The 27,478-nt window shown below is 37.5% G+C and overlaps 1 protein-coding gene across 8 annotated transcripts; it reads right to left on the bottom strand.

The window, feature by feature from the left end:
- Nucleotides 1-603: 603 nt before the first annotated feature.
- Srsf11 (serine and arginine rich splicing factor 11) lies at nt 604-27,457 on the bottom strand. Of its 8 annotated transcripts, none has more exons than XM_032897099.1 (13): nt 27,331-27,457; nt 20,042-20,238; nt 15,881-16,014; nt 11,976-12,085; nt 11,027-11,119; nt 10,464-10,513; nt 8,606-8,733; nt 7,113-7,194; nt 5,550-5,681; nt 3,540-3,629; nt 2,460-2,576; nt 1,999-2,137; nt 604-1,894 (listed from the first exon to the last, which is right to left on the bottom strand). In XM_032897099.1, the coding sequence occupies exons 1-13, from the start codon at nt 27,418-27,420 to the stop codon at nt 1,700-1,702; spliced, it is 1,557 nt and encodes a 518-aa protein (XP_032752990.1). In that variant the 5' UTR covers nt 27,421-27,457; the 3' UTR covers nt 604-1,699. The 8 variants fall into 8 exon arrangements, with proteins under 8 accessions (XP_032752990.1, XP_032752991.1, XP_032752992.1 ...); XM_032897100.1 differs by having other exon boundaries at nt 604-1,891; XM_032897101.1 differs by having other exon boundaries at nt 2,460-2,555.
- Nucleotides 27,458-27,478: the final 21 nt, after the last annotated feature.

The raw sequence follows: 27,478 nt of genomic DNA, 5'->3' as shown, positions 1-27,478 counted from the left end.
TAATCTTCTAAGTTTTTTAATGAATGTCATCTACACTCAGCTTTGTTTTAAAAATTTAGTGGGTACTCAGACCAAAACTGGAATTTAAAGCATTTGTCATAGAGCAAATTCCTTCTTATACCATCTTTAAAAAGTTACTCAAATACAAACTGGAAAAAAATGCTTTTATGTACAGAGAATTCAATTTTTAATTTACATTCAAAAGTTTTAGACTACAAATCCGTTTTAATCTTCCTTCCTCTAAGCCACCCAATACTAGCCATTTACCTGTTTAATATTGTAATACAGTACAAACATGTGACCAGCAACTAACATATTATTTCAGAAAGGCAAATTTCTGTAATCTCAATGAAAATGTAAATTTGTTAGGCATAGGTGAGATTGTATTTATTCCCAAGACACTGTTGTATGACCTCAGTCCTATATCTAGAACACAGGTTAAGCCATAATTTAGACATAAAGTATTGTTAATAATTATGCTGGCATCTACACGGAGGGGGTGGACTCCATTCAGCTATTGTTTAAACATGTAAACAGGGAATGATGTAACTGACATATGTTCAACATGTGAATAAACACAATGCAGTTCTACAGAAGCATGACTTGTGAGTTTAAGGGTTTTATTATCAAAGTCTTGTAAAACAATTTCAGAAACTGTACATCAACATGGCACAGACTGTAGCCTACTTTTGTTTTTTAACTGCACAAAAGTGAAGCTTATAACTAAGAAAACAGTTGCCTAACTAGTCTGCATATAACATGGAATCACTATGCATAAGATACTACTGCAATCAAAGTAACACAAATTTATTGGTTTTATACAACTGGAGATCAAATAAAAGTACATTATCAAGGAGATCTGTCATATTTTAAAAGCACATGAAAGTCAATTTAAAATGCACCACCACTTCCTCTTGTTCAACAGTGAGCTTTAAAACTAATAGTTGAAAACTGAAAATCAGGACAAGGTCATTTTCTAGTGATGGGCTGCGTTCACTGGTAGAGATGTGAAATAAATTATTGGGAAAAAAACATAAGTGGCTATGAAAAAGTGAACAACTCTAATTCAAAATATCATATTTTACAGCCAGTTTTATTTGAAAAAATTTTACTGTAATTTAAAGCCTACTTAGCCATCAAAAAAGGTTAGTGCATATATAACCTTTGAAAGTTAAACAAAGCCACAAAAATTTAGCCACAAGGCTCAAAGGGCTTATCTATCACAAATGCTTTTTTCGAGATGTAACTCTAAGAATGTTAATTTGTCATGTCAACAAACAAGACCATTAAATAGGTCACCGTGTCGGAAGGTTTCATGACGCTTGGGGTAACATGCAATCAGTGCATTCCCTACATGGCTCTATCACGGCAAGGACTCAAACTCTAGAAATACTCTAAGTGAACGCACTGAGGATCATAGACAAGAGACAATCCATGCCTGCTGGAGATGCATGCAGCTGTTCATCTGTTAGAAGCAGCAGTTGCACAGCTGCTTGATTACGCAAATGGATGTAACCATGGCAATGCTGGTCACCCAGGTACCACTTTACAGCTTTTGCTGTAAAGCACTAGAGGTCATGATTGGGTGTTCTGCAGCCATTGGTAATGTGCAGCTGTATACACCTAGGTGAGATGAACACACACAGCATTAGGGATCACAAGGAATGACACTGAGGCCCATCTGCAGCCAGCCTTGGGCTCAGTCACTCATATCCATGTCTTCTTCGTGGTGATCATCCCCATTCACTTTGGACTCTCGAAGGTCGCCCGCCCCCTTCTCCACAGAGCACTCCTTTGTTTTAGGGGACACTGCTTCTGTTGGTCTCTTCTCCTCTTTCTTTTCCTTCTCACTGTCATAGCCTTGCTCCTCTTCATCATAATCCCGAGTCACCTGCTTTGCCAAGGAGAATGGGAAAATAAGCTTCTTCAAAGGAAAAAACACTTCTTAATGAAATAGCAGCAGCACCATGGTGTTGGTGCCCCAGCCTGTGTACTTACTTTGACATCCTTGTCACTCTCAGACTTCCTTTCTCGTTCCTTCTCCTTGTCTTTGCTCCTCTTCTTTTTACTTGTTGATCGCTCCCTTTCATCTCTGCTTCTTTCTTTGTCCTTATCTTTCTTCTTCTCTTTTTTATGTCTAGAAAGAACAGTTAAAATTTATAAAGTTACTTTGTAGAAACTTTTGGCAGTTTCACTTATTTCTAAGTGAGCAACAGGTCTTAGATGACGAACTTAATCAAGCTCTCTAGACAGAATGTAAAGAGTCCATTTTGAAACACTGGGTAATCAAAGTAAGAATTTAATCTGGATAGAGCCCTAAAGTAAGTGCATACTAAGAATCAAGAGACCAATGCCTTAAATTCTGCCCCAAAGAAGATTACTGCATATAAAAACCCTAATAGTTTAAAAAACAGTCCCAAATATTACAAATCAGAGATATAAACAACTGATATTCCTACCTCCTTGGGGATGGTGAGCGGGACAGCTTTCTTTTAGGAGATCTGGGCTTTTTAGGGGACCTTGTACCACTCCTACTTCGCCGTCGTCTTCTCTCTCTAGAATCACAAATGTGCAAACTAGGCTTTAAAATATAGTGTGGTCTCACTAGCTCCACTAGGAGCTTCCACAGCTCAAGACCTGCCTAACAATATTATTTTAAGCAATAACAACCTCAAGCTTAAGGATAGACTATTGTGTTGCTTAGATCTGGAAGGGATTGGATAAGGTATAAATTCTTTATATTTAATGTAAAAATGAGCCCTTACAGCTAGCACTCTGGAGTGTTTTTAGTTTCTTGATGGTCTTTGAGACAGGGTTACATGATACAGTTTAAGTTAGCCTTGAACTTGAGATTCTTCTGTCTTCAAGGACAACAAAGCTTATTTTAGTTTTCTTTTAAAAATTTTATAGTATTTGCTTTCAAGTCTTTGATCCAACATTTCAAGTTTTCGAAAAATGCGCCACAAAACTTGTGGCACATTCATATAAGATGAGTGAGTCACACAAATGCTGTACCCAAGAATGTGTGAACATCTGACTGAAATGGAGTTAAACATTGAGAATACTTTGTACAGTTTTCCACATCACTTCTATCTTGACTGTAATAATTTATAGTTACCGGAGCCTTAAAATGACACAATCAGTCCTTAAAATGCCTCCCATTCATTTATCAACAAATTACTATCTGGAAAGTAAACATTTTTGAGCATAATATGTGATTATAGTAAACACATCACAATAAAGCCACCCTAACAACTCAGGATACTTAGTCATCAAGACTTGGCTCTCTACTAGACTGTTGGGGGGGGGCAATGGGGGAGGGTCAGGAGGGGAACACCCATAAGGAAGGGGGGGGGGGGATGTTTGCCCGGAAACCGGGAAAGGGAATAACACTCGAAATGTATATAAGAAATATTCAAGTTAAAAAAAAAAAAAGAAAAAAAAAAAAAGACTTGGCTCTCTAAACCTCATTTTCTCAACACTGAGGTATTTGTCTGATTCTTTTGTGGCCTGCTGAAAAGTCGGTCCTGTTGCCTTACCTGCTTGCACTCCGAGAGCGTCTGGCTGTGCTGTAGCTTTTTGGTGGAGTTTTGGAACGTTTTTTTTCTTTATCTTCTTTCTTTTTGTCTCTAACAAACATAATTTAATAAAGTGTGACTAACAAGTCATTCAATGTAATCTCACCCTTATGACAAATGGCATATTTGTAATAAAATAATTTTTTTAAGCTTCCCATTTTTCTTGATAGTTCACCTAGAACTTATCTCCAATAGAAAAGTGGCCTATGTGCTAAGAAAAGTATTAAGGATGCTGACTAGTTTCTTGTGTTTGGTGGTTGAGTTCACTGTTGCTGGGTCCTTTTCACTTGATTACAAGTTCCTGAATTCTGTCAGTATGTCAGAATCCAACAAAGGACCACAGCCAATCATTTGCTATCACCCGTTTCCTTCAATGCATACATGCTGAGGAAATGCCCATCTCAGACAAAGCCAAGTTTCTATCTTTTTCTGCTATTGCATACTCTGGGCTAGTTGGTGATATCTGAAAACTCTCCCACCATAATGGATAGGTACCACACCACTCAGTTCCAAAGTTCTTTACAGATCCTTCCCACAGTACACACTCTCTACTTGTCTCCTTCCTACTCTGGTTCTTGTCTTACAGCAGTCATCTTCTCTCGTCAGACAGCATTTATTACCAAATCTCCCAACAGGCTCCAGTATACCTTCTCAAGTATACTTCTCATGTACTCTGTTGGTCTTTCACGACACAAGTGTGTGCTATACCATTATATTCTCCCTTCAGTAACTGATCAATAATACCTGAAATACAGCTATCACTGAACATGGTTCCTTAGAAGGGTCTTAAGGAAAAGAATACCCAGATTCCTTCTCTGTATAGAAAAAGTTCCTTTCCCATTAATTAAGGTACATGTTCACCAATGATAAATGGTTGAAGGGTAGGGAAACAGAAACTACTATTATTTTTAGTTATTCAAAACTAAACCACTGACTTAAAAGAATTTTTCTCTGAAAAGATGTATTTATTTAAACTTATAAAATATATGTATGTTTCTGTACGAGTTTATCTGCACCATGTGCATGTAGGTGCTCAGAAGCCTGAAGAGAGTGTTGGATCTACTAAACCAGAGTTACAAGTAGATGTAAGAAGAACCTGGTGGCAGTTCCAGGAACAAAACCAGGTCATCTATTAAGAGCAGCAAGTACGCTATTAAAAGTCATCTTTCCAGCCTCAAGACTAATCCTTTAAAAAAAAAAAAAAATTTTAAGTGGGGAGAAAAAATTTTTTCTTCTTACAAATCCTTAATTTAACTTTTTTGGTCAGATCAAGGGACAAGAGACTTTCTCTAATATGGCTACATCTTCAGACCACAAACAATCTTTCAAGCATGTTTCCAACTACTGATAATGATATGAAAATAAATGAACACAGCTAGCTGTCTGCTTAGGGCTCATTGGCACGCAACAAGAGGATATCTAGGAGTCCTAAACCCACTCCACAGCAGTGACTGAATGGGAAAGAGGTGAGTCAACAAGGTAGGTAACTAAGAGATGTTACAGCAGCTAGAGAGATGGCTCAGCAGTTAAGAGCACTTGTTGCTCTTATAGAAGACTTGGTTTAATTCCCACCACCCACATGGCAGCTTGCAACCACTGGAACTCTAGTTCTAGAGAACCCGATTCTCTCTTTTGGTCTCTGTGTGCACTAGGCATGCACATGGTATAGACACATATGTAGGCGAAACACTCAAACACATAACTTTTTTAAAATGGAAAGAAAGAAAGGAAGAAAGGAAGGAAGGAAGGAAGGAAGGAAGGAAGGAAGGAAGGAAGGAAGGAAGAAAGGAAAAAGAAAGAAAGAAAGAAATGTTACACCTTTAGGGTGGCAGACCAAGAGCAGTATCCTCAAGCCATAGTTTGTTTTCCATTGAGCCCCCTCCCCATACCTCACCAATTCTGTAACAAAGAAGCACAGCACTGGGGTCTCAGGAACTGTGGCTATTGAGTATATGTTTTGTACAAATGTACCTGGCTTTGGATGTGCTCCTTGACCTTCTACCCCTCTCCCGAGAATGAGATCGTCTCCGTCTTGGACTTTTGGATCTCCTTCTACTCCTGGACTTGGAGTGTGACCGCCTCCTTGACCGGCTTCGTGACCGCCTAAAAATATAAATCAGCAAATGCAGATATAAAATGTACAATGAACCCATCTCAGAGGTAAGAGCTAAGTATCAAGCACCAGAGAAAATTGCCCTCTTTTAGCTGTGATCATCATTTAGCCTAGTTATCTTCTAGACCTCAGAAACTGCTCATGTGTGTACACGATGTGCATCCACTTGTGCTTGTGTATACAACTGATAGTCTATAATGTACATTCTACAAGTTGATGCCAGAAGATTCCATAACAAAATTGAATTTCCCAAGAACCAACAGACATAGGTATTTTGAAGTGAGTACTGGAAGGATGATTTCTTAAAAATGAACAAAGCATATTACCCCTTTAAGGAAAACAATCTGCTGTCAATAATAAAATCTGTCTTCCAAGGGAAAATAAAAACATGTGAAAATCTAATTAAGAGTCTGATTTGTTGCTTTTCTAATGAACTCTTGAAATCTCATTAAATGCCAGTGCATAGTGTTGGGCAGCAACCAAAAGTCGTACTAAATTTGGGCAATTTATCAAGCAGCAATTTCCTGAAAATATCAAAATTCTTATCTAAGTACATAGTCAGGAGGCTAAGTTTTAAAATATGCAAACAAGGCTGATTATGATCAAAATAAACTATATGCAATTTTTAAAGAATAAAAATATTAAAATTATGTGAACCAAGCATGATATGGTCTTTAATTTTAGCACTGAAAAACAGGTAGATCTCTACGTGACCAGCCTGGTGTACATAATGAGTTAGTTCTAGGCCAGCCAATGCTACAGAGACTATATCAAAATAAGTCCCCCAAACCAACAAAAGTAAACAAATACAGTGTAAAATTTGAATGTAAAATCCTGATTCTTCTATTAAGTTAAAACTTTAGATTGGTGAAATATAACAAACCCTTGTTTTTGGGGTGGTAAGTTATGCTGTAGAGCAATGCAAAATGATCTGGATTAGCCATTATGACTTTCATAATGTTTAATATGGTCAGATATAACCCTCATAATCTAAAATCCATTGGCTTTATTTTTTAAAATGTGAAAGCAAAGAGTCCTAAGTTTGGAGGGAGACCCACTCTGTTACAGAAAACAAAACCTTGCATATTCATCAGTCTAGCTAATGTGGGACATGAGAACAGAGTAGATTAGCCTTAACTCTTGCTACACAGATTTAGACCTGACTTTGCCTAGCGGAGTCTATATCTAGAACACAGGAAAGGTTTCCAGTTACTCTTTTCACATAACCGAGTTTCCGATCAGTGAAGGAATCTAGCATTGCTTTGGTTTTAAGTAGGAATCACGTGTTCACTGTACACCTTTCTCCTAAAATGCTCAAGGAAAGTCCCTCTAGAATTCCATGGACAGCAATGACTAATGACTAGACCTACTTTACTTAAGAGGTGGTTTTCAAGGCACAGCTGATGGTCAGGAGAGCTAACCTGTGTCTGGAGGATGAGGGGGTCCTCCTCCTCCTGGAGCGTGACCTTGATCGCGAATGTCTTCTCTTTTCTTCCTTCTTGTCTGGATTTTTAAAAATGGGGGGAAAAAAGGAGCTATATTAAGAAATGTTTAACCAGTGGTATACGTGTGAGATTTAGGAATCAAAGTCCAGCCCTCCAGGTATCCAGAAGCACATGTAACTAACGTGTTGGCCTTCCTTCATAAGGTACCCTCGAATGCTATAAATGATATTTCCACTCCAGGAAGTGTCACAGACAGGATACCTCAGCGTTCGGTAAATCCTATGGCAATTTGTGATTGCTAACTAAGGTCTCATCTATCTAATCTGAAATGCTTTCAGGGCTCCAGCATCCTTCGATGGCTTTCTGATTTGGTCTTTAGAAGCCTCTACTGAAGGTGGTCCACAAATATACCTACAATCCAGACACTAATATAAGCATTTTAAAATCTTGATGCAATGAAATGTTCTCATCATACATGACTATGCATGTATACATAAAAGATATCAAGAACATCATTTTTCTCTAGCACTTGAGTATAATTTATGTCAAAATTTAAAGCCATAGCCCCAACTCATTTTCCTGTCCCTATACCTTAGTGACAGAATCTGACTGACTTTAGGAAGCTAGCTTCTTCCTAATACATGCCCATTCTTCAAGGCCATCCTCAACTGTACACTTATGAGTCAAACTGACTAACTTCTAACATATCAAATTTCTTTAACTCAGGATCTAAGAGGTAACTACAGCCATTGCCCTCTTCACATGCTCACTATTACCAAATGGTGTCACCAATTCATCTAGTCATTTCATTCATAGGGTTTAATTTACAGGTACTCCACAAGTAAAGCCATACAGTCATGGAATTCATTATACGTAAACCACAGTCATTTCAGCCCCAGTTTTTAATACAAGCAGTTAAGAGCTTCTATAGCAATACAAACCCAGCTGTACAACTAAGACCCCTATCACTTACTTGACACCTTATCAGATGATGTGCTTACAGTATTTGCTATCAGTTTATTTTTATCAATTAATTATTTATACTTTAAAATTATTTCCCAAATAATAACATTTCCACTTATTAAGGAATGATAAAAAAATGAATCTAACATTTAAGAAAATGTGCTTCATTAACACTAATTTACATATATATAACAAACATACAGTGGGCTATTCATCTAATCAACCTCAAAAAGACAATCTGTCCAGAGCTAGTTTAGTGGTGGTTATACCTGCTTAGCATCCACAAGCCTCCAGGTTCCCTCTCGGCAACTCCTACCACCACCCAAAAGTATCTGATTGGCACTCTACTACATGATTTTTGTGTCTCAGAATACAGAAAGTCTTAAAAACAAAACAAAACAAAACACGACAAGAATGTTATTCAACAACTTCTACATGTAGGCCATTACCAGCTTTACCAAGAACTAAAATTTAACATTCAAGGAAAATGTGTATGTGCATTTTACCTGGCTCAATAGCGGCAGATATCAGGGACTGAGCTTCACGCACTCTCTTCATGGCTTCCTCTATTTCTTTACTAGAGGTGTCTGACTTCAAACTTGGTGAAACAAGACCAGCTGCTACATGATTCAATCTAAAACAAGAAAATAGTTTAAAATTTAAGCTTCCATTTCAAGTAAACAGGAATGTTTCACACATCATCTTTGTAAATAATCCTTGAAAACGAGATACCAGGGACCACCATTTTATTAAGCAGCATGCAGGAAAGTGCCACTTTCATTATTTACAGAGATCTGGAGTAAGAAAATCCTTATTTAATTTTGGTAAATGCTAGTATAATAAAACATGTTGATGCTAAAGTTAACCTTGTAGGATTTAGAAATTTTCTATACCTCAGCTTCTTGTAAGGGTGGGGGTGGGGGAGCATTACCTTTTAAACCTCAGACCGGGAGAAACTAAGGCAGTGGTCAATAGCTCATCTTGATCACAAAAGCTAATGATCTGCCTTTAAGTGCTTTAAGGAGAAAAGAAAAAACAAACCCAACTAGGCAACCTCAGCTGTCACTGGAGAGAAAAACAGGCTCAAATGGCCCTTGAGACGACTTAGCAGGCAAATGCCCTTGCTGTCAAAGACTCATGACTATGAAGCATCTCCTTAAAACTGTCCTAACTGCAACACACACTGTAGCTTGTATGCATGCACAGCACCCTGCTAAACATTTTTTAAAAAGTCTTCTTTTGGTTTTTAAAAAGAGCTGGTGACACACTCCTTAATCCTACTACAAAAGAGGAAGAGGCAAGCAGATCTCTATGAGCTTGAGGATAGCCTGGTCTATATAGCAAATTTCAGGCCAGCCAAGGTTATATAAGAGTGGGTATAAGAACTCATGATGCACTGGTCCTACTAATATGCTGGGCTGTGGGGACAGTAACCATCTAAATCATGTCCTTCCCCCGGCCATGTTCTTCTATTTATTAATGGTGATGCTGACTAATTCCAAGAGACTTGGAATAAAACTCCAATTTAGTTTACATTGGAAAAAGCCCCATGAATCTGTTACTGTGAAGGAGGAAAGAACTCCAAGCACTTGGGTAATAGCACCTTTAAGAACATGGTAACGTTAGTCACCTAACATGTACTTCCTTCTCTAATTCCCACCTCCCTCAGGACTCAGATTCTGATCTAAAAACCCAGTTTTTTTCTCTTTGGTCCCTTCCCCTGGCACTTCTGTACTTTTCCCATTTCAATGAATATACTTTGCCACAATAAATGCTTACTATTGATTACAAAAAATGCTATGTGCATTTTTTTTGGACTTTTTTTTTTTTTTTGAGTCAGGGTCTCACTGTGTAGCCAGGCTGGCTTCTAACTTAGAGATCCACCCGCCCCCGTCCTCCAACTGATGGAATTAAAGTTGTGCGTGCACCACCATCCCTGGGCTCTGTGTACTTTGTATAAATCATCAAAATACCATTTTCATGCTACCCCTCTATAACAAGCCACTCACAATTATTAGGAAACACTCAAAAGAAAACCCTTAACATTTGGGGTTATTTTTGGATTCCCTTTCTTGTTTCTACAATGAAATAAACACTAGTGTATTAAGCATGTCCTAGGAATAGCTAACTTTCTTCTCTTAACAGTAACTGTTTTACATTGTAATATATAACATAGTAACGGCTCTCAATTTGGTGTGGTGATCTATGCCTGGAAGGACAGGAGTTTGAGTTCAGGCTTGACCACACAGTTAACATACGGCAAAGCTACATTACACAGTGAGACATATCTCAAAAAGAAAAAGTTAAGAATTCTTTCAACAGTTACACAATATAAAACCAAAAGAGACATAGGAGAAAGCTTACTTGGGATCAACAGTACTCATAAGCTTCAATAGCTGGTCTGCAGCAAGGGAATAGAAAAAAAAAAAAAAAAGAAAGAAAGAAAGAAAATACAATGAGCACACAATGATAAGTGACTGCTATTTTATTTTTCTGAAGTTTGTTGAAAAGTTCTAGGACAAACTGGCAACCTATAAAGTACAACGTTCTGTGTGTATCCACGGCAAAAAGGTAAAACCAAAGCTATGAATCCTAACAATGGGTAACTTTGTGGCTTTGGCTATGGAACAGAAAGCTATCGAGAATAAGGCTAAGCAGTTTGGGTTCACTGGGTCAGCTCTTGCTTATTCTAAAGACTTAGAAAATGTGAAACTCCTTAGAGTAATAGAACATTTCTTAAAAGCAAGAACTCTGGGAAACAAACTATTCTCTAAATGTGTGAAGGATTAATGATTGATGTAATTCAGTGGTCATTTAAATCTCTTTCAAACGAGTTAATCCAATAAAAGATTACTATATAACACAAGCAGCTATCCCCTGCTTTGAAATGCACACTGAAGTTTACAGATAAAGGTAGTGAGATATACCTGAGAGTTCAAGTTTGTTCCTGGAAGCCCAAGAGCAGCAAGGGCAGGATCAAGAGCTGGAGCTCCCAATGCGGCCAGGGGAACAGCGCCAATCTGCAACGGTCAAGGGTTTCTTATATAAAACATCTTTACCTTTCTATATTGGGTTAGACACTAACTTATTCATTTATGTAGGCTATGTGTATAGTGTTATAATGGCTCAATGGTATAAAACCATTACTGATACTGTTCAAATTTTGCTGTATAAAATGTTTAACAACTGGACATAACCATATCCCAGTAAAAATATATCAACAGAAATGAAGGTTGTAGTTTGTAGTTGCTCACACCTGTCTATATACTGGTCAACCTTTCATTTTCTTATATAAAACATTACTCCTTGAAGATTTATAAGAAAAATTAAGTACTCATTGCCTCCTTGATGAAAGCCCAGCTCTGTGCTATGATGCTGACAGGGCCCTAAGTACTTTTCTTCAGGCTGCTGTCATGTATACACGCTGTCTACAGACTACTGTTTGGCTACTTACTGACTAAGGTAGAGGCCTCCTTTTTGGAAGCCCCTGTATCCGGTCCTCCCAGTGTTAGCACTATCTTTGAGAAACCACTTAGCCACACTTTGCAAGTGCAAATCTCAGTACTAAGTCCTCTAGTCAAAATGTTTCTTTGTGTCCTTGTTCTGCAGCATGGCTTCTCATAGGACTGTTATTCACTCATTAAATGTATGGTAACCGCCACCTTTATTTCTTAATCATCCCTTGTTTCTCATTTATATTGCCAAGATCCTGTCTTCTTCCTGATAGAGTTTTTAGTTAAACCACAATTAAATCAACTCAACATGATAAGTTTAACAGAGGCAGTCTGACTTTCCATACATGTGCTGAAGTCATCTATTGTCAAATACTACCTCAAACACCAAACATACCCTTTTTGAATTCAATGGCATAAGTACCTGGGTAAGTGGGTTGGGTGTAGGCAGGAGTCCACCACCAGGCAGAAGACCTGCCACTGCATTAGCTGGTGCCAATAGAGACAAAGCCTTAGTCTCATCAGGAATAACTCCTGCAGAGAAACATCCTTGCATGAGAACACACTCTCTTGTAAGACAGAAAACACACAAAAACACCCAGAAAATGTCTCCCTGATACACCACCTGAGTTTGTTGAAAGTACTTATGTTCGCTAAAATATAAAGTTTGATCTCTATGATTATTTATCATTAATTTTATGTCAGAATGAAACTTCAATGTGTGAAAATTTGTTTCCTTTTTCTCTACAATGGTTAAGTTTCTAGAGTAAAAAAAAATAGCACAATACACACTACTGTTTTGTTAACACTGCCAAGATTTCATCACCTGTACTCGATTTTTAAGTCATGAACCAAACGTAAGCAAGCACAGTCGGTTCTCCAGGGGTGTGCTCTCAACTTTCAAAAGCTGTTTTATGAACAACGACTCGTGTCGGCTGCTTCACTATAAAGCACACAGAAAAATCAAGATACACAAGACAAAAAAAGTTTGATTTAGGGGTTAATAATATGGTACAGTTACTATGATTTTCTTTACACCTACCATACAAATTTTGTAAAAATTAAAAGGAAAGTATGTAAAGGAAATATTCTGTTGGAATCAAGAGTAGGGCTTTTGCTGACTCATGACATGAATATGAATGTTTCTGAAGGTCTCTGAATACACAGGGGAAATGTGTGTAGGGGGAGTGGAGGGGAGAGGGAGGGAAGGGGAGGTACAGAGAGTAAGAGAGGGAAGAGGGGGTTGGAGAAAGGAGGGAGAAGGGAGGGAGGACGGAGGAGGGGAGGAGAGAGGGGAGAGAGGGGGAGAGGGGGAGAGAGAGAGAGAGAGAGAGAGAGAGAATAGGTAAAACATGGCACATTCCTTACCTGTACAGTAAAATGCTTTATGTTCCAATATGTGCCATGCTAACCGTATCAAAAAATGTTGCTATATAGTGTCAATTCAATATCTAACTTGTTCAAAACTCCTTAAGCCCAAAACCACATGTATGCCTGCTTTTAAAGCCTAATATGTGTATTCAGATAAAAATCTAAAGGTCCTAAGACAAATTATTTATGTAGACAATTTAAATTCTATCCAACAGCAAAAGCCCTATACAGATGGATTAATCTGTTAATGTGCCCAAGCCCCCAAAATGAGAGTTCAATAATACAATTAAACTACATATTTGCAAATACCAGTAGTATTTCTGTAATACATATTAAGAAACTGCATCTCATCATAAAACATACAATATGTACAGGGCACTTAAGAGAAACTGGATAAGCTGCAGAAGAAAACTGTTGGGTGGTATTTTCAGCAGGGCCTGGTATATAGTTCAGGCTGAACCAGGGAAAAGAACTGTAAAACACAACAACAAAAAAGAAAAACCACTGTTAAATAAAGGTAATGGTTCCTTCCACCTACACTGAGAAGTGCCGATAATATAAACAAATGTATACTACACAGCACTGCTATCTTGCTTGTGTCAGAGCTGTCATCAATTTAGATACCGAGAGTTATGGAGGGAAGGGGAGAAGATCATTTGGATATAGGGCATTAATGCATCAATATTAACAAACCTACAAAGATAAAGGGATAATTTTGCATGCAAAATTATGTCTCAAGAGGATATATTAAGTATCAACATATTACTCAAATTAAGTGCATTTGCAACATTTCTGGCAAACTAAAATCCTCTTGAATTTATTGTGAGACACCTGAGAGAAGATCTGCATCCATTAAAAAAAGTCATGCATCTGATCCTCTGATTAAAAAAGGACTAAAAACAAAACTACAATTTAAAAATAGCAATGAGGCCCCTCACCAGTTAATTTTCATGCGTCAAGAGTATTTTTTTTTACTGCTGCTTTGATAGAACCATGAAATACTGCATGAATGTGTAGAAATGAAAGAAAAAGAAACAGACAAAAGAAACAAACATTAACCAAGGAACCTAGATGTCCCCAAATCCACTACTATTAAGAGCACCTTCCACAACCAGCTAATCTCTATGTTTTATCAAGTGAGGCTATTCTTACCGTATACTTTTGGTCTACTGTTCTAACACACTGACCAAGAGTCAACACCAAGTGTTAAGGGCTAAAACCGAGTGAATGGTGACAAAGGGATTGAATATATCAGTTTACTTGTGGAAGTAACATTAATACAGCACATCATACCACAAATTAAATGCAGCAAAACAGATACCTGAACTAAGTTTCTATAGCTCTATATACACTCCCCAAAACCTCACTTTCAAAAACACATCTACAAAAATTACTATGGCTTAAAATAATTATAAAGACCCAGATATATGATATACTATATATTCCATCCCAAGCTCATTGCATTTTGGCTAACTGAAGCACTCCGCACATTACTCACATGACATGACCGTCTCAAGACCTACTGTCTACTTTACTCATCCTGAATTGAGTTCTGTAAGTTCTCTGTTGGTGTAAGGTGGTGGTTAAGTCTTATCTTAAAGAGGCACACTGAAATAAAAGGAATTGCTTATCCAAAATACACTATATAGGCTTCTTTCTGACTTTTTGTTCATAGAAACATTGTTACTGGCCTCACATCTCTCATTTTAAAACACTGTTACCAAAATAGCATGCCTAAACTCATCTCCAAATATAATTTCTTTAGAAAAACCAGAGGCAATTCTCTATGATTAGACATTTCACAGTTTTCACAAAGTATGGTGGCAAATCTTCACATTTGTCTTCAATTATCTAAGCAGCATCTAAAAAGTATCGATTACAAGATACAGGCTTCCACTAACCAGTTCATTAAAGGAAAGGGAAAGCATGTAGATCATGGACAGTATATTAGATTGTTAAATTAAAATTCATGTCAATGATTTCCTCAAATAAAGATTTATAGTTACCAAAAGCAAACCAAGCAGCAGTTTACTGGGAACAAGCTAACTGTAAAGTATGCCTTAGAAAAGTTTTACAAAATGGCACTAAAATAGTGCTGTCCTGTCACAGTGGCTTTTAGATCCAAAAACCTGCTCAATTTTTTTTCTGTCAAATTACTTTAACAGCCTAAAACGTAAAAAGAGAGAAAATGCAGTTAACAAATGGTGACAGCAGGAAACACTTGGGGGCTCGAGTGCTCGCTGGTTTAGTTAGTGTCTAGAGCCTGCAGCTGCAGAGCACCCACTGTGTCCAGCCATCTGGGAGGGTTTGCATGTGCCTTCTCCACTACAAAAGTCACACACACAACAGAGAGAAGAGTTTATTATTTTGAGATATTCTAGAAAATATAACAAGAACAAGAAAATCTGCCATAAAAACAAACACCCAGTGCCCATCTGGCACCTAAACTATAGGCAATCTTAAACTTTTACAAAAGCCAAAATTATTGCAACCCTTGGTATACTGGAATTCAGCATGGGGTTTTTGGTTTTGTTTTATTTTAAGGTAGGAGTAAGTGAGAGAATTAAGAAAATAAAACTGATCTAGCTACTGATTTTTGAACAAAAGCATCATGCATTGATTTGAAGGTTTCTATGTGAGAATGATATGGTATGAATGTTTACCTTTGGGACTTAATTATGCTTAACATTAATATATCTCAGAGTTGGGAATTCAGTTTAAAAAACTTGAAAACATTTTAAAGATAGCAGTTAATTATCTTATAAAACAGATAAAACTTACTTCTCAGTTTTAGAATAAGACAAAAAATCTCTAAGTAATAATTATGGAGTGCAGTATAACAAGGGTTTACAAAGTAATGCTTGGAATCTGACCATCTAGTGATGCTTACTCTACATCTAGACTGTGGCCAGTGGCCAGGCAGGGGTGCCCACATAGGTAGTGAAACAAAGCACAAACCTTCAGCATATGGTACGACTATCAAAGCTCTGTCAACGAACACAGTGTTTGTCAGATGCTGTGCCACAACTGCTGAGTCTGGATCATGGAACTTAACAAAGCAGACACGAGAGGAGACTGGCAAAGGTGAGTCACTAAAAGATAAAGAAATATCATTAGAGAAAAATAGCATTGGCTAAAACACATATATACCACCAAAGGACAATGCTCAGGTAAAAATAGATACATGTTAATTTATTTATTTATTTTCATATCTCTATGAAAAGAGAATGTCTTGCATGACCTGATGACTTAACAGAGTGAAAAGCTGAGCAACATGCTCCTATAATCACCACTTAAATTGTAACATAGCAGTTTAAAAACTGTTTCTTAAGTCAGAGAGACAACTATATCATTTTAGTGACTGTGCACACATGTGCTTGTGTTGCTCAAGGCCAGGGAAGACATTGAAGCGCTGATCTACAATCCCAGTTCCAATGCCAACTGTTTTTAAACACAAGCGACATTTCTGGCTTAGAAAGTTTTCATTATAAGTAACATCACAGTGCAACAAATGATTTAAGATTTTTTTTACTTCAAAGGTAGAAAGTACACCTAAGCAGGCACAATGACACAACCCTATAATACCCATCACCCAGGAAGCTGGAACAGAAACTGTAAATTCCAGACCAGCTTAGGTTACATTGAAACCTTGTCTCAAAATAACAAACCAAGTCAAAAAACTACATCTATTTGATAATCAATGAGCATTCTTGACCTGAACAAACTGATTCCATACCTTGACCCTACATCTGTAGAATATATAAAAATTCTTAAGCACTTTAAAAAAGGCTTTCTGGTCTAAAGCATTGTCAAAAAAAAAAAAAAAAAAAAAACTCAGGCATTTGTACATGTTATGTAGCACCTCCTCCCCATACTACACCTTAGGAAGAGCACATGGTTTCCATAGACAAGCGATAAAATGCAAGCTATGGCAGTGAAAATTGATAGTTAAGAATAGGCCTTTAAAAAGAAATAATGGGTCAATTCCTAGCATAAAGGCAAGGGCTGCCTCCTAGACCAAGACCACAAGTTACTCAGGATCCTGACCAGTTCCCTGGGATAGTAACAATCTCATAGTCCCTGACAGCATGGCAATATACCCTTCCTTCTACTTTAATTCTTCCTGATATATGAATATGAACACAGGGTAGAGAACCAAGCAACAAGGCAACTGCATTCACAAAGCCTAATGCTCAATATTTCTAAAAGGATAAGTAAGGTTTTGTTTTTGAGACAGGGTATTATGTAAAAATTCAGGCTAGCCTTGCAAGACTCCTGATCCTTCTGCCTATACATTCCTGCTGAGATTATGTGGCTCAATGAACACATTAAAAATTAAGAAATTTTTTCAATCAGAAACAGTGAAAAGTTCTAGCATGAACACAGAAGACACCTATTTTTTTTCTGTCACTGATTTTTTTTTTTCTTTTCTTTTTTTTTCTTTCTTTTTTTTTTTTTTTTTTTTTTAACCATTAAATTTACAAAGCTCTCCAAAATGAAGTTACCTTCTATTCTTAAAACCCAACAGAACAACACCTTAGGAATAACACTGGTAACTATTGTTCAATTTGCAGTGAGAAAAACAAAACAAAACAAAACAACAAAAAAAACCCAAACCAGTTCTTAGAATGAAGAGATGGTTAAGAGAACTTCTTGTTGAGGAGGACCCACATTCGATTCCCAGCACCCAGATGGCCACTTACAAAAGTCTATAATTCCAGTTCGAGGGGATGCAGTCAGTGCACTCTTCTGGTTTCACATCAGGCATACACATGGTACAGACATACATACACACAAAACACTCATGTACAGAAAAGGAAATCTTTTAAAAAAGATTATTCATGAAGTATATATAAAACAATTTTTTTTAAGAAAAATCAGAAAACATTGCCTTCAAGCTTCAAGTTAACTATGTCCCATGTAACAAATACATTTTATTCTGTGTAAGGACCACATTTAAAAGTATCTTTATCCTAAGATGTAAGACAAGAAAAACAGTTCCCTTATGATTCTGCTACTGAAAGAATTTCAAAATATCTAAGAAGCACATAGAAAATTGTGAATTCTAATGTTTACCAAGAGCCTACAGAATCAGAATTCCTTTCCCAGGAGGAATTTCACTCTTAAGATGCCCACCCCATTCATGGCCACTAAACTGTAAGAACTTGTGGTTTAGGCTATGACACTAGTCTTTTTAACTCTACGTTAGTACTGTGTCAGTAATTTCTAAGCAGAAGAGTTTTGAGCTTTATAAATGAACCTAAAAGGCAGCACAGGTAACAAGAGTGACAATCACTTGAGAACAGTTTGACTGACTTCACAAGCCTCTTCCTAATTATAGAATGAAATATGTGACAACTCATTAAAGTACATCTTTCTTGCAAAGTGGATTAAGATCATTAAAATGATCACTATGTTTGGCCCATGAAGGCTTCAAACGAATAATTTATCTGTTAACAGTAACCTTTAAGTACAGAATAACACTGACATGCTTCACTGGGAACCTAACCTAGATTAGCATCCCATTGTGAAATTCCTTTAAAACTAAATACTTTATTATCCACTTCAACAACGATACAGTGAACACCAGGCCTACAATCATAGTACTTGGGAAGTAAAAGCAGGAAGATCCTGAGTGGAGGTGAGCGTAGACTACATTGACCTCACCCTCAAGAAGCCCTTCCTTGGTCTGAAGTATTTTAGTAGATGTGTATGGGAGCATGCATTCTTCAAAGTAGAATGATGATGAACTCAAGAATCTTGGTCTATTAAAGGCAGGAAGGCTGACCTTATTCCCTCTATCATTTCAAGGAATAAACAAACCCTGCAACTATTCAGCTTGTGCTGGAATTACCCATGTCACTACAAAAAGACCAGACTCAAGTCCATCACAACCTCCTTTAAGATATTGTTCACTAGCTAGGTTAACAAAGGGGGGGAACAAACAAACAAACAAACAAAAAAAACACCCCACTATAATACCCACTTCTTTTATCTTTTGTAATACAGTATTGAGTTGCTTTGGAGAATAAACAAAGTGAGTGACTATAATAGAACTTTTAGTAATCTGCAGGGCCTAGAATCACAATTAAGTTGAATACATGATTTTTTCTTTTTGCAGTTTTACTATTATTTTTAGGAGCAATCTGAACTATGGAATGTAAGGAAAGAGAGTAGCAATTTCTGTATGCTTATAAGGAGTTACCCTGATGATTTCCAAAGTCAAGATTCTGCTCCAAACAACTGTTCGCAAAACGCTACTAAACTGTTAACCTAACCTTTGCATATTTTCTCTAAAATTTAAGAATACACCAATGTCAAGCTCACATTTATGTAAAAATATTTCAAGTAGGGGGGTCATGAAATGTGATAATTAACACATAGGCTTACATGATCAATTTCAGTATAATTAGTAATTACACACACAACAGAAGACTGTGATGATTCTAATTTCTTATTTTGAATTTAAGGGACAGCATAAATACCCAAAATTTGGTTGGTAGTTTTAACCAACATTAACCACTATGTTTTCACTAAACTTTATAATTCTTCTAGAGGACACACAATCATTTCAAATGTGTATTTTCTTTGTTCTTTACAATGAATACATTCGTTTAATACTATTGCAATAAAAAAAACTTTCAAAAGACAAAAACCACATAAAACCTAATTCTAATTTAAGCATTCTGTAAATTATTTAAACACACCAGGATTCAGCTATGATGAATTTCTTAATTATATAAAAACTGAGCATTCGGGCCTATTGATATAGTCGTCTGTGGAAGGGTTAGGGTTTGATGCTCTTCCCTAGTTCAAAATCACTTAAGAGCAATCCTGATTTATACCAAATGAATACAGCAGCAACAATTTTACTTCTTTTCTAACAAAACACTGGATTAGCCTTTCTTTTAAAAGGGGGATTTAATCGAAATATTAAGTGCCCAAAGCAAAACGATGGTGTAAACAACAGTAAGAGGAAAAACATTCCTAAAACTCTACTCGGACGCTCATCCCGGGCCTGCGGCCTGGTGGGCCCGCGGATTTTACAAGCTGGGCTCTGACAGACCGCGCGCCTGCCTCACCGGAAGGGCCGCGGGCCCGTAGCGCTCTGGTACTCACTCCGGCGGGAAGAGGCGCAGCTCGTCGATCTTGCCCAGGAAGCCGAAGAGCGTCCGCATCTGCTCTGAGCTGGCGCTCGGGGACACGTTGGTCACCTGGATCACCTCGGTGCCGCCGCCCGGCCCGCCACTGGGGCCCGGGCCCGGGCCTGGCGCGCTGGGGACCACTGCCGTGTTGCTCATGGCGCGGGCTGCCTCCTACTCAACACATCAAACACAAGACAGAGTGAGAGCGCGCGGCACCGGCCGCCGGCCGCACACAAACGGCCGTCGACCTCGCGCAGCGCCGCCGGCCCACAATTCCACACGCCCGCCCGCGCATGCGCCCAGACCCCGGAAGTACGCGTCAGTTCGCGCTCCCACAACTGTCCCGGCTGCGCACACCCAGCTGAGCCACCTCAAAAATGGTTCCTGCTTACTCCACACAGCACAAGCAGCATTTTCAAGCAGAATCCCTCCACCTAGCCGCTGAAACCTCCAGCAAAAACAGTTTAACACACACGCCCTGTCTTTCTGTACGCTCAATTTTAGCTTACCTTTATAAGTTTTACAGTTCGTATATTACAGTATGTGGTCAGCAGTCTGAAATACACCTGCTTTAACACGCGTATTCTTCACTACAAAAACAAAACACCCCTCCCCACGCCTTATTTCTCCAGCCTCATCTGAACTATTCCGGTTCTCCAACATAAAGACACAAAAATTACTTTCACCATGCATTTATACAAGCCACGAAGTTTCCTTGTCTCACCTTCACTGCCACCTGTTTGTAATAGCACTGCTTTTGTTATTCTAATGTATTTCCCCACCGCAGAACAAGGAATGAAAGTTACTGTTCAGTGAGCACTGAACACTCACACCAACCTACTTTCATTAGTCATTTATCACACAGGTTACGCTAATTTATTTGACTCAAAACTATTGAAAGCTAAAAACCTCAGATTTACACGCAGAGTCACAAATCTGTACACTGGCAAATAACTCTTGGCTAATAATGACAAGGATACAACTGGCTTGCTAGGTCTATTCATTAGCTCAAGTGACTTAGTTCTTAGTACAGAAGGGAGGGGCTGATTAATGTGCCTCATCATAGTTAAAAAAACAAAAACAAAAAAAAAAAAAAAACAACTCATCAATCACTCCCAAGATAATGTTAAGTAGTTTCTCGATGAACCAAAGGTATCATTCACTGCTAATTACGGATTCTCATAGCTCAATGTTCTTAGTATACAATGAACTACACATGCAATCGTCAATGACAAAAGAAAGAGTACAGTGACAAGAGCTCAAGCTTTGTCTTTTGATTTTCAGTGTTATTTAACATCAATTTATTAGCTGTGGCAGGTACATGAAAATCTTTAATACTGTTCTACATTTCAAACAAAACTTTTGTAAAATTTATTGAGTATGCCTGTGCCATGGTGCCCTTTGGAGGCATCAGTTCTCTTCCACCATGTGGGACCCTGATCTAACTTGGGTTTGATTCATTCATTCTACATTTTTCTATAAGCTTGATATTTTGTAATAAAAATTATAGCGTTAGGCCAAAGAAAATGCTCTGGGATAAAATATTTTAGCCACAGAATCTGATTATATAAGACTTACTGAGCACACTAATAGATGGCATTTGATGCAAAAAGGCTAGTAAAAAGTAATTTTATTTAAATGAATATTTTCAAATATTTAGCAGTTCCAAAATAAAAAGCAAAAACTTCAGGAAAATTGGCTTAAATACATTTTCATTTCAAAAATCCACTGTTTTTCCAGTCAATCAAGTAAGTGAATAATAATTTTGACTATCACTATAGATCTACTAAGTTGAATAAGCAATGAAATACTTATTACTGTTAATGACTTTCACAGAAACAATATAGCTAAGGGCAGGTGACAAAAATATTAAGACAGTATGTATTCAACCTATGCCAGTTTAAGTGATTTTAAGATTTGTCAGAAAAGGCAAAAGAAATACAGAATCTGGAAATAGGCAACAAATTCTTTACACCACTTCTTCAATATTATAATAGGCATCCCAAACTTACAAATTTCTCCAAATACTATGTATCCACTACATTCCAGGAATTTCTGAGATGCTAGAAATATAACATAACATATATAACACAGAAAAAAAAACAGCCAATGTTCCCAGTCTATTGGAATTGCAGTTCTATAACAAACTCTCCATAAGCAAACATAATGATGTAAGAAATGCATGTACTAATAAGGCATGATAGATGCAGAATCTGCTCAGATTTTAGAACACAAAGAGCCAGACATTTGCCTTGTCAATTTCTCATTTTAAAAGCCCTACAGAAATGTCTGACTTTCTGCACTGCTACATAATTGTACAAAGTACACACCCGAGAATTACACAATCAAGTCACAAAAAAAAAAAAATTGTGAAAAAAACCCCTAATCTCATGCTTTAAATAAGTATATGCTTTTATTTTGGTCACATCCAAAGCTATCTAAAGGTATATGTAGACCAAAGACTTTGATTTTGAAAGAATGTCTCCAGAAGCTCATGTAAATATATACACAGCAGATTATCTTTGATACAGAGCTTTTCTTAATACTCGGTATTATATTTCTACACACCTTATTTTTTGAGATGGAGTATCTCATTGCATCTTGGAAGTCACCATCAGCACTAGTCAGCTAGCCAGCAAGCTCCAGAGTGCCTCCTGTCTTCACTTCCTCACTGCTGGGAACAAGTACAGCCCCACCAGGTTTTTAACTTATGTGCTAGGGATCCAAACAAGAACTTCACTGAATGAGCCATCTCCCTAAAGCTTTTATTCCCATTGTTGTCTGGCAGTCACCTGTCAATACTAGTAAACTTTTTAAAAAGTAGGAGAGACTAGTGATTACTCTCAGCATTCCTTTATTATCTGACAAAATCCTTTCATTCTGAAAACATTATCCTGTGGTAATGCTACTTTATTGCTTACATGGAAGAGTTAATTTATGCAGCATATTTTATTTTTATTTTACATTTTAACATGGTAAACTTCTTACTACAAAGATTATGCACTTAATGTTAAAACCTTAAGCTGTAAAAAGTTGATTATTTGTAAACTTTTAAGTAACAGTAAAGAGGCCCCTCTTCCCAGAGAGATTTGGGATGTCTGCCTGTCAGCATACTTATAGACCACTGCTACTAAGCAGTTCTTATACAGTGAGAACATTTCTGCGGGAAACTCTTTTAGGAAGAGTATCACTGTATTTTGAGAGCATTATTCTGATTTACGAAACACACAAACATTTGAACACATCTTTGATAAACGAATTATAATTACTATGGCATGACCCAATGAGTCACGAATGAACACAGAGAGTACATATTTGAAATAATCTCAACTGCTGGCAAAGGATAGGCACAATAAGCAGCAGTCTGAAAAGCTATTAGCCACGATCTGCTCAGGCTAAATAGTCTAAAGCACTTTGATGACACTGATCAAATAATTTGTGGGAGAGAAAAGACGATGGTAATACTTCTGGGAAATAAGGAGAAAGGAAGGCAAGACCAACATCTCTAAGATGGAAAATGAGCATCTGTATTAATGGAAAGTAAATTGAGTGTAGAGTGAAAAAGATATTTCTAGATGATGAACCACAAGAAGAATTTATATGTTTGCACTATTGTATTTAAAAGTTCATGAGTATATGTCAATACATTTAACTGTGGGCTGGTTGGTTGGTTAGTGGAGACGGGTTCTCACTTAGCAATCCAGCCTAGACAAGTAGTCGCAAACCTGAATGATCTTCCTGTCTAAGTTCCCAATACTGAGGTCACAAGCATGAGTTACCATACCTGGCTATACCATTGCAATATTTTCAACAATGGAGAAAAAGAACAAAACAGCTCAGGTAGACAAAAAATTGTGGGTCAAGAAAACGAGAAAAGTAACTAAAACATCCAGAAATCTAATTGTCAAAGCTTAAGTAACAGTCTGTGATTTTCAGTAAACTATCAGATTATTTATACTTTTCTTTATCAGCTTAAATTGATGCTAGAAACATCTCAGAAAGTAGGAAAGAATATATTAGAATATAACAGATCATATATTAGAATCATGATGAATGTTAAAGCAGTGTGATTGCTTCACCATTCACAAGCATGGAGAGAAGCAATGAAACACAAATACCCAACCCAAATAAACCAAGATGGCTAGCCACAACTCCAATAACAATAACAAAATATAAATCAAAGCTACATTTGAAATTGGGAATCAAATGCTAAATATTCCCTGCCTTCAAAGGCTTCAAGGTTATTGACTGCTTTTAGAAGTCAGCTGTTATAAAGACATCAAAAATTGAATTGCAAACTAAAAATTTTAAAGAAAATAAATGTTCTTTCAATAACATTTAACATAAGATACCAGCTTTCGAAGATAAGGCAATATTCTGAAATATAAGAATGATATTGATTCAAAACAGGCTTTTCACAAAAATAAACAGAAATGTTTACAAAGCAAGTTCGCTCTGCTTATTTGTATTTTGCAAACAATTGTGCTTGAAAACTGCACAAATTTTTCTCTGTACCCTTTTTCTCTTACTACTGAAACTACTTACTTTAATAAATCAACCATCAACTGTAGCTTTCAACTGTGAAAAAAGTCTAATATATACACAAAATTTCATGAGTGACACAGTCATGTTTGAAAATGTACATTAAATTGTAGTGGTAATGATAAGAATGAATTTCCCTATCTTTATTTGATAATAAGTCTTACTTTTGTCATGAAAAAAGCAGCATTTTCTGGGTGACTTGAATGCTTATGTTTTTGGTGTCTTTTTTTTAAGTAAAGAAGTTTCAAGAGACATTAAATAAAATGCATATAATAAACTACAGCCAAACACCTCCATAACAAAAGGTAGGTGTACCTAATCTTCAGGACAGAGGGTTTCTATTCCATAGAGCTGGTGATAGAACCCCCAAAGCTTTTGCAAGATATGCATCCCAGAAGATGTGATCTTTTATTTTTTTTGGTGCTACTTCAATAATGCAGAATGGGTGATTTTAGAAAATATTTTTATTTATGTATATGTGTGCCTGTATGAGCTTTTATGTGCTCCCTATGTGTGTAGGTGCTGGCAGAGACCAGAACCTTTGAAATAGAGTTAAAGGCAATTGTCAGCTGTCTGATGTAGGTAGTGCTATGAACTGAAGCAGGGCTCCAAGGAAAAGCAGCAGATGCCTTTAACCACTGAGCCTTCCAACTGTTCTCATAATGTCTAATTTTTAAACCAGCAAATACTTTAAGTGCCACTACTAAAAAAGGTGTTTTATTCTAAACTCATCAGTCTTAAAATAATTCAATTATCATAAAGAATTAGTTCACAAGGCACAGCCATAGATATTTTATAAACAAGTTCAATTTATGAATTAGCTTCCAGTTTCCATCAATTAACAACAAATTCATAATTTTCTTAAATGCAAGAGATAATTTTGGCTACCACTGTTTATTTTCCACATGTTATATAAGCATAATATACAATATATTATGAATATAGTATATATTCATAATACCATTCATTATGCCAGTTTATATCTATTGATGTACAAATATGCTGGATGTGGTGGCACTCACTTTTAATCTTAGCACTTGATAGGTAGAGTGGATTTCTTCAAATTGGAGGCCAGTGTAATCTACACAGTGAGCTCCAGACTAGCTAGGGCTACATAGTGAGATTCTGTAGACTCTAAAACAAAACAAAAAACCCAAAATACATTTGGGTGAAACTGCATGTGACACAGAATGGTCAGACCACCCCAAATTTACTTTTCAATTAGTACCACTCTCCTCATTAGAGTGATAAGTTATGCAGCCTTCTCCTTGCATATGTTCTTTTCATTTAAAAGAAAGGAAAAAAAAAAATCGGGGCTGTAAAGATGGCTCAGTTGTTAGGAGCACTTAATGTTTTCTCAGAGCACCAAAGTTCAATCCCAACATCCACATGGCAGGTGGCTCACAATCATCCAATAACTATAGTTCTAAAGGATCTGATACCTTCTTAGGACAAAAAGGCAAACACCAATACACAAAATAATTAAAAAAAAAATCATTTCTGTGATGGCTGGCATGTTGATGGCTAACTTTATATTTAAAAGTTAAAATCTCTGTACTTAAGAGAATTATAAAGCAAAATTAGACCTCCAATGTTAAGAATTAAATTTCTTTTACTGATGTTTCTATAAACAAGCTTGTTCTGCTTGTGCACATAAACACATTGCAATTTTATATTCTTTGCCTTTATAAACCTCTGACTGAGTTGGCTAGGCACTGCATTCTAGTGAATCTCTGAACATCCCCAGATCCAAAACCATTTCATACTGGTCAGCAGGTAAAAATGTTTACTGTCAAGCTTGGTGGAAAAAGAGCGTCTCGCTCAAGTTGTTCTCTGACTTCCAGAGGTACCAGGGCACGTGAAACTCTATTCACTTGTGCAAAAACAAACACTAAACTTAAGAGGAATCAATCTCAGTCAAAGAAATTTGGTGCAGCGCTGGGCACAGGATTCACACTTTTGCCCACGTTAGGAACCTACATCCCCAGCCCAGGACAGTCGAGGGCTATTTCTTCCTTTGAGAAAATACATCAATATGTTATAAACTCCAGGAAAAACTAAGCAGGAAATTGCTACTTAATAAATAAAATTTTCATTTTTGTATTTCCAACAAACTCTGCGCATTTAAATTTTCTTTTCTTTCTTTCCTTTTCTTTTTTGAAACAGAGTTTCTCTGTGTAGCTCTGGCTGTCCTGGACTCGCTTTGTAGATCAGGTTGACCTCCAACTCAGAGATCCACTTCTCTCTGCCTACCTAGTGCTGTGATTAAAGACGTGTCCCGCCGCCACGCCCGGTCAGTATTTACATTTTCATTATCAGAAATTATTTTTAGAACTTCGTAAGATTGGATTGTCCATAAATCGGTGGAAAATGAGCTTTATAAGCGTGGGATCAACTGCATAAGTTACTCTGTAAGCGGGTAGGATTCGAAGTCCAAGCTGCTCGTAATACACCACAGCTTTTAGCTTTCGGGTGGGTACACATCGTTAAGATCCAAGCTTCGTGACACTCGCTATCCTGTACTCCGGTATCAACTCAAGACAACCGACTCGCTGAACCCAGAAATCCCCGGGCCTGGCGCCCAGGGCCAACAGGCCGCGCCTCAGGTTTCGTCGCCGCCACGTTCTGACGCGACGTTGGGCAGCGCAGTCCGTGCCCGACCGCGCTGTGTAGGGAGCCCATGTCCCCTCGAGGACCTCTCAGCCCGTTAGACGAACTTACCCGAAAAAAGTTTCTCCTCAGTGCGAGGTTGGTGAGGGCAACGGAAGGGCTCGTCGGTCCTGCGGCCCCGGGAGCTGGCGGTGACGACATCAGCGCGCGCAGCAATGGCAAGGCCCGGATTACTAAGAACCGGAAGGGGCGGGGTTAT

This window comes from Rattus rattus, chromosome 3, assembly GCF_011064425.1.
Source record: "Rattus rattus isolate New Zealand chromosome 3, Rrattus_CSIRO_v1, whole genome shotgun sequence".
In the NCBI taxonomy this organism is placed as follows: domain Eukaryota; kingdom Metazoa; phylum Chordata; class Mammalia; order Rodentia; family Muridae; genus Rattus; species Rattus rattus.
Note: the sequence above shows the minus strand (reverse complement) of the source record. Positions and strands in the feature narration are given on the sequence as shown.

What these genes read in the sequence shown, in the direction of transcription:
- Srsf11 (XM_032897099.1), bottom strand. Translation starts at nt 27,420, where the DNA reads ATGTCGTCACCGCCAGCTCCCGGGGCCGCAGGACCGACGAGCCCTTCC. An exon ending in CCCTCATCCTCCAGACACAG is followed by an intron (nt 5,682 to 7,112) that starts GTTAGCTCTCCT and finishes TTATATTTTTAG; the next exon opens with GCGGTCACGAAGCCGGTCAA. An exon ending in AGGAGCACATCCAAAGCCAG is followed by an intron (nt 3,630 to 5,549) that starts GTACATTTGTAC and finishes TATGTTTGTTAG; the next exon opens with AGACAAAAAGAAAGAAGATA.